Raw genomic sequence first — 14692 nt, 5'->3', positions numbered from 1 at the left:
ATTGAACCCACGTAATTAATTCAGTTTTGTCTTGTATTGCAAATTATCGTAACGAATACAATAATAAAACGCATCTTTCGCAACGAATAGAATAATAAAACGCATTGATTCAGTGCGCAATGTTTCTGTGCGTAACAATTTTTACCGGATGACGGATTAAAAAAAATACGGTCATGGTGTGCAAAGACCTTTATGTTGAATTTTCCAAAAAACAGTCACACCACCATCCTTTATGTACAAGGGGGATGTGATTTTTTTATGTAAAAGTAAAAGCATGTGTAAAAAACTGGCAAGAGGAGGTGGTCGGGTCAGAAATGTCTGGTCATACGAGGGAACATGAGGTCGAAGGTTTTGTAATGAATGCGAGGGCAGGAAGCAAAACAGACGGGGAGGGTGGGTGGGGTTGGGAGGTGTCCAACCACTGAGTGTTTTTAGCCTCTCTGCAGGTGACTTACTGCATCTGTTGAATTTCTTCTGTAAAACTATGAATTCTGTATATAATGTAGCCACGATCAAGTAGATCGTAGTTAAAAACATCTACAGCAGTAAAATGTAGCATACATACTAATTCAACAGTAATGTTAATACAGAAACATCAGATATAGTAATAGTAAAACACTGACAGGGAACATTTACCGCATTATCAATACTTTTATGCAGGATGGATCCTGCTAAAATAAAAAATAAATAAAATGAATAAATAAATGACTCGATTATTAAATAAATATGTCAAAGAATTGAGCAAAAATATATTAATAATAAATATAGTCAATAAGTAATTGATAAAATGTGACATAAATTGATATTTCAGTTTAAATTTGCTTTTTTATTTATTTAGCTTTGTATTAATTCCCTTATTTATTTACTCTTCTGTTTTCCTTTTTATTTATTCATGTATTTGTTTTTTTTATTATTTTTAAATGAATTTATTAATTTTTGCATTTATGTTCTATTTATTTATTTATTTTGCATTTATTGTTTTTTTATTTATTTATGCATTTATTGTTTTATTTATTTTATCAAATAAATGCAAAAATAAATTAAAAATAAATGCAAAAATAAATAAATACATTTAAAAATGACTAAAAATAAATACATAAATAAATAAAAGGGAAACCTAAACAGAGGAGTAAATTAATAAGGGAATTAACACAAAGATAAATAAATAAAGAAGCAAATTAAAACAAATATAAATTTATATCACATTTTTATCAATTAATTAATGGTTACATTTATTTTTTAAATTATTTTTTCCTATATGAAATTACATTTATTTATTTATCGAGTCATTTATTGATTGATTGATTGATTGATTGATCTTTAATTTGGCAGGTTCTGTCCTCCATATAATTTAATTTTAAGTACTTTAAGTACACTCTGCTGATAATACTTACATACTTTTACTTCAGTAAGGTTTTTAATGCAGGACTTTTACTTGTCTTAGTACTTTTACTGCAGTAAAGGATCTGAATACTTCTTCCACCACTTATTATTCCTCTAATGCATTATCATGACGAGTCACAGAGCTAATCATCGTCTTTTTAAAATGAGCAGAAGATCACTTTAGGAAAGAAAGTCTTTTATATTCTGCAGCAGATTGAGTATGTTCTAATGCAGACTATATAGTTTAGAGTCTTTGAGGGATTTCTGTTTCAGAAACTGATGCTTATCTCTGTGAGTTGTATGTAATAATAATAATAATGCATGAGAGGTGCACACTGGGGCTACGTATGAGTCAGTATATTTGCTTTGTTGAAAGATTTCTGCAGATATTCTGTGACTGTACTTTGTATTTATCCTGATTATATTGCTGAAATGACTGTTCAACACATAATAAACATGTTTACTCAGACATTGTGTCATGTGCAGGTTTAATGTTACAAGCTGTAAATCATCAACGAAGGTATTTTTGGATGTTTTGAGACATTTGAGTTGTAAACTGTAGTTTTGTTCGATGGTCGACGTGTTTTGGTCTGAAGAATTTAACACAGATCTGTCAGATGGCCTGAAGCCTCCTCCACAGGCCAGACAGAACACACACACACACACATTAAAAACACACACACAGACACACGTGTTTACACTGCATGTCTGCAGACACATTCTCACACACACGTACAAGACAGAAAACACACAACATGTATGTCTACACGAAGACGGCACACATGCAAACAAGACTGTGACGTCAGCTCTGTTCACATAAAACGTTCACGTGTGTGTGAGGATTTATAGATATCCAGATAAATACACACGCTACACTATATATACATATACACTACAGTGCAAAAGTTATGAATCTGCTGTCACAAAGCTTGTCAGATGTGTGAGAGGACTACTCTATACGTCTGAATGTTGTTTCATGCTTAGTGTCAAAACGACGGTTTGTGAGAATCATAAAGTAATTTAAAATATATATTACGCCTAGCAAAGTGAAATCCTATACCGCTTAGCGGGACCTTGTTTGTTAGGGTTAGTTAAGCCAGATAACCAGAAGATACTCTGGGTATGTTGAAGTCGCCTCATAGTACAGGCCTCAAGAGAGGTGGAATTGTGACATGAATGGCGTCACTGAAACAGATATCAAGGACTATCTAATGGGTACAACACTTTTGTGTTTACATAACAAATTATGAATCAGTTTGGAATAAAACTCCTGAAACCTGACAAACTGGAACAATGAAGCTCCGCCCGTCATCTGACTCACCTGAGACAAATCAGGAAACAGGTTGTTACTCTGCCTCACTGAGACGACACACACACACACACACTGACAGATGACTCAACTTCAGACCACAACCACCACTTCCACTGAGAGACGACATCTACAGGAGGGAATATTGGGAATACTGGGATACCACCACTACAACCAGCTGCTGAATCCACAAACTGAACGGAAGATGTACAACATAAACGGTGGCTGAGCCGTCTGCCTGCTGTGTTTTCAGCTTCACTCAGAGACTAAATGGCTTCCAGATTAGAGGACGATCTCTGCTGTTCTGTCTGCCACGACGTCTTTAAAGATCCTGTCATGCTGTCATGTAGCCACAGCTTCTGTAAAGTCTGTCTGCAGAGCTGGTGGACAGAGAAACACGTCCAAGAGTGTCCACTTTGTAAGAGAAGACATTCAAAGGATATACTACCTTCTAACTTGGCTTTAAAGAACCTGTGTGAGAGTTTCTTACAGGAGAGAGCTCAGAGATCTTCAGAGGCTCTCTGCAGTCTGCACTCTGAGAAACTCAAACTCTTCTGTCTGGACCATCAGCAGCCGGTGTGTCTCGTCTGCAGAGATTCAGAAAAACACACCAACCACAGAATCAGACCCATCGATGAAGCTGCACGACAACACAAGAAGGAACTTCAGGAAACTCTGGAGCCCTTAAAGGAGAAGTTAAAGGTTTTTGAAGAAGTCAAGGTGAAGTTTGATCAAACAGCAGAACACATGAAGGTCCAGGCCCGACACACAGAGAGGCAGATTAAGGAGCAGTTTAAGAAGCTTCACCAGTTTCTAGAAGAGGAAGAGGAGACCAGGATGGCTGCACTGAGGGAGGAAGAGGAGCAGAAGAGTCAGATGATGAAGGAGAAGATGGAGGCTGTGAGCAGAGAGATAGCAGCTCTTTCAGACACAGTCAGAGCCACAGAGGACGAGCTGAGAGCTGAAGACGTCTCATTCCTGCTCAACTACAAGGCTGCAGTGGAAAGAGTCCAGCAGCGCCCCCTGCTGGAGGATCCACAGCTGCTCTCAGGAGCTCTGATAGACCAGGCCAAACACCTGGGCAACCTGACCTTCAACATCTGGAACAAGATGAAGGACATGGTCTCCTACACTCCTGTGATTCTGGACCCAAACACTGCTCATCCAAAACTCATCCTGTCTGAAGATCTGACCAGTGTGAGACCAGGACAGAAACAGCAGCTTCCTGATAATCCAGAGAGGATCGAAGGTTTCCTCGCCGTCCTGGGTTCTGAGGGCTTTAACTCAGGGACTCATAGCTGGGACATTGAGGTTGGGGACTGTACATACTGGGAACTGGGTGTGTTAGCAGAGTCTGTACAGAGGAAGGGGTTCATCCGCTCTGGATTATGGAGACTAGGGTTCTATAATGGTAAATATTCATCGTTCTCCCCGTCACGTCTACCTACTGTTCTCCGAGTGAAGAAGAAGCTCCAGAGGATCAGAGTGAATCTGGACTGGAACGAAGGAAAGCTGTCGTTCTTTGACCCGGATACTAACTCAAACATTCACACCATCACACACACTTTCACTGAGAGGATGTTTCCATTAATTTACACTGTGGATGATCTCCCAGTGAAGATTTTACCAGTGACTATCTCTGTAGCAGTGGAACAACAGAACTACAAGAGGATGATGGCGATGTGGAGGACATCTACAGAATAATAAAAACAATAAACCCTTTTTGTGTCGACGTCATGATGAGGTCACGGTGTTAGCTAGAGGCAAAACAAAGGAAAGACTGGAGGCTAACACTAGCAGTGGGCTAAAGTTACACATCTAAAATGTCATCTTGCTGTGTTGTTGGGTGCCAGAATCCAGATATCACATACATTTGAGATGACAAACTGTGATTCAGCTCTATAGCGAGCTACAATATCGGAGAAACATTTCAGAGATGGAGGCGCTCACCTGGTAGAGCGGACGACCCATGTACGAAGAATGACACCTTACTGTAGCAGCCTAGGGTTTGAATCCGACCCGCGGCCCTTTGCTGTTCTCTTTCTCCCCCTTTCATAACTGTCGCTGTAACTATCTAATAAAAGGCAAAAACCAAGAAAATAATCTTAAAAACAACCGATAGAGCTAGACTTTCTCAGATATTACGAGGCACACCTGAAGATACCAGGAAGTCCCTGTCGGCACCTACATGCATGTATGTAGTGTAAACATGCATGAAGTGTAAACTACGGCAAGCATAAACGGATGCAGGCAAGTAAGCGTGGGCATAGAGTAAAAAAATAATTGCCGATCCTACTTTTGATTTCAGTGGTCGAAATAGGAAGCTGATTTCCGATTTACAATTTAAATAATAATTACATTTTAAAGTGAAGTTTCTGTGTATTTGATTTTAGTTTACATTATCTGTCCATTTAATTCATCATTAAATTAGATTATGAGACACTTTAATTCAACTGGAAAATTAAAGTGTTTCATGAAGCAGAAACTGAGGGTGCTTTTGTTTTTGTTTTGCTCTACGGTTGTAACTTTATAACGTAAGAGCTGAAGAGTTTCAGTTATAGTAATCAAGATGATTTTCATTCCATTCCTAAATATACTGAAACCACCGACTGCAGCAAGAAAGACTACATTTAAATAAAAAACCTAAAACAATGGTGGGCTGTAATGTATGTCGGCTCAAACATGCAGAACCACAGATGTGTCCTTTAATTCATTCAGTGGAAACATTTTGTGCGTCAGAAAACAAAAGGATGTCTGGATTTAGTGAACCAACAACAGGAGGTTATTGTACTCGTGTTTTTCACTTGAGACAAAAACAAAGTCTGACAATATGTTGCAACATACGTTGACAAATGTCGGGGAAAAAAAAGTCTGAAAAATGTCAGAAGAAATAAAATCTGAAAGAAAATGGCCAAACAAAAAAGTCTGAAAAAAAGTGTCTGAAAAAAAAGTCTGATGAAAAAACATTCTGAAAAATGACTGAAAAAAAGTCAGAAAAATGTAAAACAAAAACAAGTCTGAAATATGTCGGAAAAATAAAGTCTGAAAAAAATGTCCGAAGTAATAGTCGGAAAAAAGTCGGAAAAATATCCGAAGAAATAAAGTTTGAAAAATGTCCTAAAAAATGTAAAACAAAATGCAAAACAAAAAGTCTGAAAAAAGTTTGGAAAAAAAAGTCTGAAAAATGTCAGAAAAAAAGTCAGAAAAATGTCCTTAGAACAAAGTGTACTTGGAAAAACAATTCTTGGAAAAAGAAGTCTGAAAATTGTCGGAAAAAAAGTCTGAAAAATGTCCTTGGAAAAAAATGTCCTTGGTAAATGTCTGAAAAGAAAAGTCAGAAAAATGTTGGGGAAAAAAAAGTCTGACAAATGTTAGGGGGGAAAAAGGCAGAAAAATGTCCGAGGAAATAAATTATGAAAAAAATGTCTAAAAAAAAAATATGAAAAAAATGTCCAAAAACAAAATTCTGAATAAAAACCTTTCCAAAAAAAAAAAGTCTGGAAAAAATTCTGAAAAATGTCGGAAGAAATAAATTCCCCCAAAAATGTCCAAAAAAAAAGTCTGAAAAATGTCCTTGGAAAAAATTTTCCTTGGAAAAAAAAGTCTGAAAAATGTCCTTGGAAAAAATGTCCTTGGGAAAAAAAAGTCGGAAAATTGTCTGAAAAGAAAAGTCAGAAAAATATCATGAAAAAATAGTCTGACAAATGTCGGAAAAAAAAGTCTGGAAAAAAAAGTCTGAAAAATGTTGGAAGAAATAATGTCTGAAAAAGAATGTCAAAAAAAAAAGTCTGAAAAATGTCCTTGGAAAAAAAAGTCCAAAAAATGTCCTTGGAAATAAATGTCCTTGGAAATAAATGTCCTTGGAAAATGTCTGAAAAGAAAAGTCCGAAAAATGTCGGGAAAAAAAAGTCTGACAAATGTTGGGGTAAAAAAAGGCAGAAAAATTTCCGAAAAATGTCGGAAGAAATAAATTCTGAAAAAAATGTCCTTGGAAAAACAAGTCTAAAAAATGTCGGAAAAAAGTCTGAAAAAAGTCGGGGAAAAAAAGTCTGAAAAATGTCCAAAGAAGCAAAGTTTGAAAACTGTCCGAAAAAATGTAAAAAAAATGTAAAAAAAAAAAAAAGTCAGAAAAAAGTCAGAAAAAAAGTCAGAAAAATGTAAAAAAAAAAAAAAAATCTGAAAAATGTCCTTGGAAAGAAAAGTCAGAAAAATGTCCGAAAAAAAGTAAAAAAAGAAAAGTCTGAAAAAATTCTGGAAAAAAAGTCTGAAGAAATAAAGACTGAAAAAAGGCCAAAAAAAAAGTCTTCAAAAAAAAGTTCTGAAAAATGACTGAAAAATGTCTGAAAAAAAAGTCAGAAAAATGTCGGAAGAAATAAAGTCTGAAAAAAATGTCTGTGCACTCGGAGAGCGCAGACCTCCGCCCCCCTCTCCGTTCAGCTTACGCCATCAAACCAACAAACAAACCAACAACGGTGAAAACATAACCTCCTTCCTAGGCCTTGGCGTAGGTAAAAATTTAATTTAAGTCATAAAATACACCTCCACAACAACACATAGCAATGCTTCCGGTTGCAAAGCAAATTTGCATTTGGGGGGAGTTCAACTTTGGTGAACTTTCCGTTTGAAAATCACCTCTGCAGGAATGCAGGCGAGTGACCATCGCCTGCCGAGGCGATATTTGCCTGAAAGTTCACCAAAATTAAAACTCAAGGGTTTCGCAACTTGTGGGTTACCTTCTAGACACGACCGGAGAAAGTGGAGCAACATCCTCGCCGGGCCAATCAACACACCTCCCCGCGCTGGACAGTTTTTCAGTGATTGCACAATAAATGGCAACATACATTAATAAATAAAGAGCCAAATAATGAAATCAATATAATGCTAGCCTGTATTGTTGTACGTTCCATAGCAACCGCCTCGGTATGTGCACGCAGGAGGGCATATTTTATTGTAAACATTAGTATTCATTAATAAAAAAAATATTTAAATTGGATTGTGTCCATAACTTTCATATTGCCATACATTTTATAAAAGTAGTATAAAGCCTTTAGTGTCCTCAAGTGATGTCACTTGAGTCAGCGTCAGTTGAGTCTGGACACTATAGGTTTGAAAATTTAAATAATCTGGAGTTAGAAAGAAGAGATATTTTTAAAAGGGTACTTGTGATTTATTACAACATGTCCATCTTTCCAAGTAACAAATAGATTGACTCACGTCAGTTATTCTCTGGAGATCTGGGAACACGACAACGTCCTTAACTGACTGATATGAACCTGTAAAATAAGATGCAATGAACCGCAATCCTTAAAGGAACAGTGACAATTAGGGGATCTATTGGCAGAAATTGAATATAATATTAATAAGTATGTTTTCTTTAGTGTATAATTACCTGAAAATAAGAATCGCTGTGTTTTCGTTACCTTTGAATGAGCCGTTTATATCTACATATGGAGCGGGTCCTCTCCATGGAGTCCACCATGTTGCTCCGCGATGTTTCTACAGTAGCCCAGAATGGACAAACCAAACACTTAACCTTTCCTGCTTGGGCCGGAGTCAATAACGTTACTCGCTCCTGTCGCCGCTACTCTCTCTCTCGCTTCACCACTCACTTCCCAGGTACATACACACTACACACTGGCTCTGCTCCAGATGACTCTAGAGAGGGACATTCGCGTTTTTGCATCAGCCATCTTAGCTCTCCAACACGCTTGGCACAAGGGAGAGGCTTCAGTTGGTTGCAATACTCACCTCACCACTAGATAACACCAGATCCTACACAATGCACCTTTAAATAAATATAGTTTCATTTTTTTTTCACAAACATCTCAGTGAATAGCTGATTACTATAGTTTTTAATCAAACAAACAGGAGGAAAAACTGAATTTGTTGAGGACAGATTAATCCATATTTGGTGATCCACATAATCCGCTGTTAGTTTGAATGGAGATTTGTTGACAAGAAGAACTATGTTAAAGAAGGTTTTGAAATAAACACACCGGACAACAGAATAGAAACCTTGCAGACTTTATTATTATTAACAAACTGTCCAATTTTCATCTGTACAGAACAACAAAAGAAATCAAATAAAGAAAAGTGGACAGGGGGGAACAAAATAAATCAGATGATCAGGAGCTCCATGGAGTCAGACACAAAACATTGTTTACAAAAAGATCTGTATCATTACAAACTTAAAATCAAGAAATGTTCTAGTCGTCATCGCTCGGGACGAGAACGGCGAAGAACTGATCGGAGATCGCACTCGCAGTCCAGAATCTGTGGGCAACACACACTCACACACACAAACACACACAGACATGTCATCCATCACTCACTCACATGCCCACACGCTCCTCGGCCGGGTGCTGCAGGGGGTTCTGGGATGTTCTGTACAGCGGGATCCCTCGGTGGGATGGCGAGTAGGCACGCTTTGATAAAACCCGACGTCAGATGGAGAAAAAAGAAGTGAAGGCAGTTCAACGAATCAGGACGTCTCATTTACAAGCAGGGAGGGCAGCGCTCACCACACCAAGCTAGAAAAAATAAACAGTACAGGCTAACTGCACGGTACGTAGTTTACAGTATGTCATCACTCAGTATAGTACACATGTACACGAGATCGGCTCGAGCTGGGAGAGGACAGATCTGTGTTTCTACAGTTGGCGAAATCGCTCAGACGCACCGAGACCAAAAAGCTCGACAACACCGCGACTCTCCGACGACTACACCAAAAACCTTGACCGCCTTCTTCCTCCGGCATCAACCTGCAGGCTGAGCAGAAGCACATCAGAGAGACCAGATCCAGAAACAAGTCCGCTATGTTTAAATCACAGAAATCAAACACTGAAGAAGACCGCGAGATGCAGTCCAAGCCCCGTCCCCCCACAAAAACCTTTGAGCTTAAATCATGTTGTAACGCTTCTTAAGTTTGTCGTCCATTTTTGGATTTTGTCTGGACTGCAGCGGGTCAGCCGTACAAACGCAAAAGTTACACGATTGGTCGGCCGAGTGTTGGAGTTTCCTCATTGGCCTTTCAAAATGAAAAGGCGGGAACAGTCCTTTACGCAAATGAGTCCGTCCAACGTGACGCGTCCGGCTCACAAAACTTGGACCAAACTATCAAACTAGGCGATCTAGTTCTAAAATGAAACCAGATTCAGCAGTGACAAAGCATCTTCCTCTATATCAGAAGTAGATTTTGGTGGATTGTTTAGACGGAATAACAATGGTTTACGAGCAGGCCGCCATGTTGTTTCCTGTTTGAAACAGTGAGCAGAGAACCAGGGACCAATCAGGTGCATTCAACGTCACCGCTTGAACGGCCATATGGGTGGAGAAGCGCGTCTCCTAGTGTCCACGCCGGACCTGGTGGACATGTACCGCTGGATTTAACGTTATAGACATAACCACTGACTATTAGTAGAACAATTCAGCCACAAATTCACAGACTGACCGAACACAGTTCAGACACATATACTCGATTTGGACTGAGTCTTGTTCTGCTCTTTGTTTTGTGCGTGTTTCTCTTTCCTCTGCTCACGTCATTTAGTCGGCACTGATGTGACGAAGCAGAAAGAAACTACAAAGACGATTTGTGATATGAGACAACATGAGACACGGCCCGGTCTCACCAAACGGTGTATGAATGCTACTATAATTTGTAAGTAATTTCACGTGCAATAACAACGCCTTTGTTGCTTTTGGCGTGTCATGTGTACGTCATGTAGTCTGTACATGAGGACAAGGACCAGTGTGCAACAATTAGGGGGATCTATTGCCAGAAATGGAATATAATATTAATAAGTATGTTTTCTTTAGTGTATAATCACCTGAAAATAACAGTCGTTGTGTTTTTGTTAGCTTAGAATGAACCGTTTATATCTACATGGGGAGCGGGTTCTCTCCACGGAGCCGGCCGCCATGGTTCTACAATAACCCAGAACGGACAAACCAAACACTGACTCTAGAGAGAGACATTCGCGTTTTTGCGTGGTTCACCGTAGTACTCCTGCACACGGGAGAAGTTTCAGTTGGTTACAATCTTCAACCTCCCCGCTAGATGCCACCAAATCTTACACACTGCACCTTTAAATTAAACTGTTTTCCGAACTTGTCCAACCGACGTAGCTACGTGAAATGAACCATCTTCCTGTTCATATTTACTGATCGGCTTTAATGGTGCATAAACGCACCAGTGGTCATCCCCATCACATTAAAGATATCGATGCACCGATGCACTACTACTTCGTTCTCAGATTACATGTCTGATCTGGAACAAAGCGTCATCTTGCCATCTTCTAAGAACTCTCTCTGCTCGCCAGAGAGGCATTCACTGTCACACCGTGGAGCAGGTTGATGCCCGGAGGACGCCAAACCTTCGCCGCCTGCATCCTCCCCCATATCCTCATCCTCCTCGCAGGAAGGAGGGACGCTCGCTTGCTGGAGAAAAGGCAACCAGAGAACATTAAAATCATAGAAAAAAACAAAACATTAGTAAACAAATAAATAAGGCTATGACAAAACAATATATATATATTTATAGATATAAAAAAAAAAGAACGAAAACTGTGCAATGATTCCAGTATCATCTTTACACAAAAATGTTCACATCTCTATAATAATCTAGAATCTTTTCTTTATTCTGCTTTTTTTTTTTTCCTGCATTGCTCTCAGCTTTTCTGTACCAACCGGCACGATACCAACAGCCGCTCAGCGAGTTCATGACTGGGGAAAAAAAAAAAAAAAAATAGCTCCCAGTTCTGGATCAGACTGGGATCACTCTTGACTCAGGAGACCGGAGCGTGATGCCAAACAAGCGTTCCAACCAGCTGCTGGAGCGGTAAACTGGGAGCAGCAAGTGGTGCGTTTATGGCACAGGTTGGGCTGGAAAAAAATGAAAAACAATAATAAAAAAAAAAAAGAAATCAAAAAAAAAATCGGACTGCATTATAGGAGAGCTGAGGTTGCCAGGTCTGCTGTTTCAGAAAGAAGAAAAAAATAAAAATATCCACAAATAATTCCTGTAAAAAGAGCGTTGAGCGAGCCGGTTGGGAGTGTTTGTGATGCGTCTTCTTTATCTCATTTGTGGCTCGGTGGAGGGCTCGCTGGTTGGCACCACCCGCCTGGCAGTCCCATGGCGATAAAATCTAACTAACACACATCAGCAAAAAAAAAAGAAGATATATCCAGAGCGAAAACAACCCCGAAAAAAACCCTTTAGCAGGAGGACATACTAGAACAATATGGTGGTAGAAAGACCGTTTCAATCACACACACACGCACACACGCACACACACTATCATACACACAACACACTGTAGTCATTAAAATACTGGAGTCATTAAACTGCTCTATACATGAGCATTTCCCATCCCACTTTCTACACATTTACACTTAATATGATGTCATTAACCTCCTTCGCCCCCATATCTTGACCTTTGACCCCATATCCTTACAACCCCCACCCCTCCTCCTCCCTCTTCTCACCCGACAGCGAAGGGGGGAGGAGGAAAGAAAAAAAAGTGGAGTAATACTGCATCTACATCAGGGGAGAGTGGAGTAAAACTGCAGGAGGACCCGGGGCTCTGTATCGAAGCTCAGGAAGAGAAGAAGAAGAAGCGGCGACAGGGGGCGTGGCCTCCTGGAGAGTGGGAGGGGCTCGTGTAGAGGAAGAGCAGGTGAGTCACTGATCAAGCCCACTGTCGTTTGCAGGATTGTGGGTAATGTCATTCCAGCGATGAGGCAAAGAGAGTTGAAGTCGGGTGGCGGTGGCGGAGAGCAGGTAAATGAGGGGGCGTGGTTCTTTTTTCAGCGGTGGTCGTTTCTTCCGTGGGTGTGTCCTGACCCCGGAGTGGGCGGGGTCTACCTGTCCTTCAGCTCCTGCGTGACGCGTTTGGTGAATCGGCCGCAGAGCAGCCCCATCATGAAGAGCACCGCCACGCCCGCACCAATCACAGTCAGGATGTAGTTCTTGGATGGTGATGTCATCACCTGCATGGCCAGGTCTGAGAAGCCCTCAGCAGGAGCCACCTGACAGGAAGTGAGGACAGGACAGCTGTGTTCACATCAGTCGACTTTATGCAGCTCACTTAATGAACTCCAAAATAAAAGCCCATTTATAACTGATTTTTATGCAGCTTGTTAACTCAATTTAAAAATAAAAGCCCATTTAAAACTGATATGCAACTTGTTAACTCAATTTAAAAATAAAAGCCATTTAAAACTGATTTTATGCACCTTGTTAACTCAATTATTTAAAACTGATATGCAGCTTGTTAACTCGATTTCAAAATAAAAGCACATTTAAAACTGATTTTACGCAGCTCACATCAAATACAAAATAAAAGTCCCTTTGTGCAGCTCAATAATTCCGTTTCAAAACAAAGTTCCCCTTAGAAAAAATAAAAGCCCCTTAAAACTTAAGTTAACTTAAATTTTGTTGTTGTTCATCCCATCAATTTCAAAATAAAAGCAACATTTAAACTCAAATTTGTGCAGCTTATTCAATTAATTTCAAAATAAAGGACCCCTTTAAACTGATGTTCTACAGCTCATTCGATGAATTTCAAAATAAGAAAACAATTTAAACAGTTTAGAAGCCCATTACATCAATTTAAAAGTAAAAATTGTAAAACTTAAAATGGATTTTAAACTGGATTTTAAGGAGCTCATTTTTTAAATAATCTTTATGTTTTATGATTAAAGTTTTACATTTGAGGAGCTGTATTTTATTCTCGACTCCTTTTATATTATATAATGTTTTTCCAAACCTTTGGAAAGTTCAAGCTAACACAAAGAACTGTCACTCATTAATTTTACATAGCTTTTAAAACAAATTATATCCCATTTGTTAAACGTTAAGTGACGTTTTCTAAACTTTAATATTATCTTTCATTTTTAGAAAGCACATCTACATACAGTATTATAACACAGACTGAGGAAACTAACCTTGGCGGCGTAGCTCCACATGTCGATGCGATCCTGAAGTCTCTTCTTGCACTCTGGCTGCAGACGAACACGTTTGTCCTGCAGCGCTTCCATCAGACACGACATCTCTGAGGAAACAACACAACAGAAGCGTGTTATCGTACGTTGGTTTGTGGCTGCACTGTTTGATTTAGAGACGATGGTTAGATGTCTTCTTTTTATATAGTTTCTAATAGTTTTAACACTGATGCTGAACTAACGAAACAAACCTGTTTGTCAGTACTTAATAAACTCAGACAACATTCAAATAATGTATGTTATGTGTGTTAATAAGGATAAAAAAAGGCTCAGAGCACAATATACGTTAAAATATCTAAATACTAGGGCTGTCAAAGTTTACGCGTTAACGCAAATTTCGTTTTAACGCCACTAATTTCTTTGACGCATTAACGCAACTTGCAATTTTTAGGTAGTAGCGTGCTCAGTTTTAAAGCTAGAGTAAAGATACTTCATCATGTGAAACACGAAAACCTGAGGAATCCATTGGTACCAACCATGCATACTTGCTTGTAGTTAAGGAGGTTAAATAACGCTTAAAACTTACACTACATTTTGGCGAGGAAAAACTGTCATGGGCATTTTCAAAGGGGTCCCTTGAACTCTGACCTCAAGATAGGTGAATGAAAATGGGTTCTGTGGGTACCCACGAGTCTCCCCTTTACAGACATGCCCACTTTATGATAATCACATGCAGTTTGGGGCAAGTCATAGTCAAGTCAGCACACTGACACACTGACAGCTGTTGTTGCCTGTTGGGCTGCAGTTTGCCATGATATGATTTGAGCATATTTTTCTGTGAGGGTTTCTGGACAACGTTTGTCATTGTTTTGTGTTGTTAATTGATTTCCTATAATAAATATATACATACATTTGCATAAAGTAGCATATTTGCCCACTCCCATGTTGATAAGAGTATTAAATACTTGACAAATCTCCCTTTAAGGTACATTTTGAACAGATAAAAATGTGTGATTAATCGCGATAAACTATTTTAATCAAAAAAAAAAGCATCTGATT

At 39.0% G+C, this 14692-nt stretch overlaps 2 protein-coding genes across 3 annotated transcripts in view; one reads left to right on the top strand and one right to left on the bottom strand.

The window, feature by feature from the left end:
- Window positions 1–2783: 2783 nt before the first annotated feature.
- On the top strand, window positions 2784–4496 carry LOC119486313 (nuclear factor 7, brain-like). The gene has a single exon (XM_037766357.1). The coding sequence runs from the start codon at window positions 2963–2965 to the stop codon at window positions 4394–4396; it is 1434 nt and encodes a 477-aa protein (XP_037622285.1). The 5' UTR covers window positions 2784–2962; the 3' UTR covers window positions 4397–4496.
- A 4204-nt stretch (window positions 4497–8700) lies between these two features.
- The window catches only part of LOC119486279 (Golgi apparatus protein 1-like), a 42948-nt gene continuing 36956 nt past the window's right edge, over window positions 8701–14692 (bottom strand). For both annotated transcript variants that reach the window (XM_037766288.1, XM_037766289.1), the window contains 2 exons: window positions 13637–13743; window positions 8701–12718 (listed from right to left, as the gene is read on the bottom strand). In XM_037766288.1, coding sequence (XP_037622216.1) covers window positions 12551–12718; window positions 13637–13743 — 275 coding nt within the window. In that variant the 3' untranslated portion in view covers window positions 8701–12550. The remainder of the gene's footprint in view (window positions 12719–13636; window positions 13744–14692) is intronic.

Source organism: Sebastes umbrosus, chromosome 4, assembly GCF_015220745.1.
Source record: "Sebastes umbrosus isolate fSebUmb1 chromosome 4, fSebUmb1.pri, whole genome shotgun sequence".
In the NCBI taxonomy this organism is placed as follows: Eukaryota; Metazoa; Chordata; class Actinopteri; order Perciformes; family Sebastidae; genus Sebastes; species Sebastes umbrosus.
This window is presented reverse-complemented; position numbering and strand designations above follow the sequence as displayed.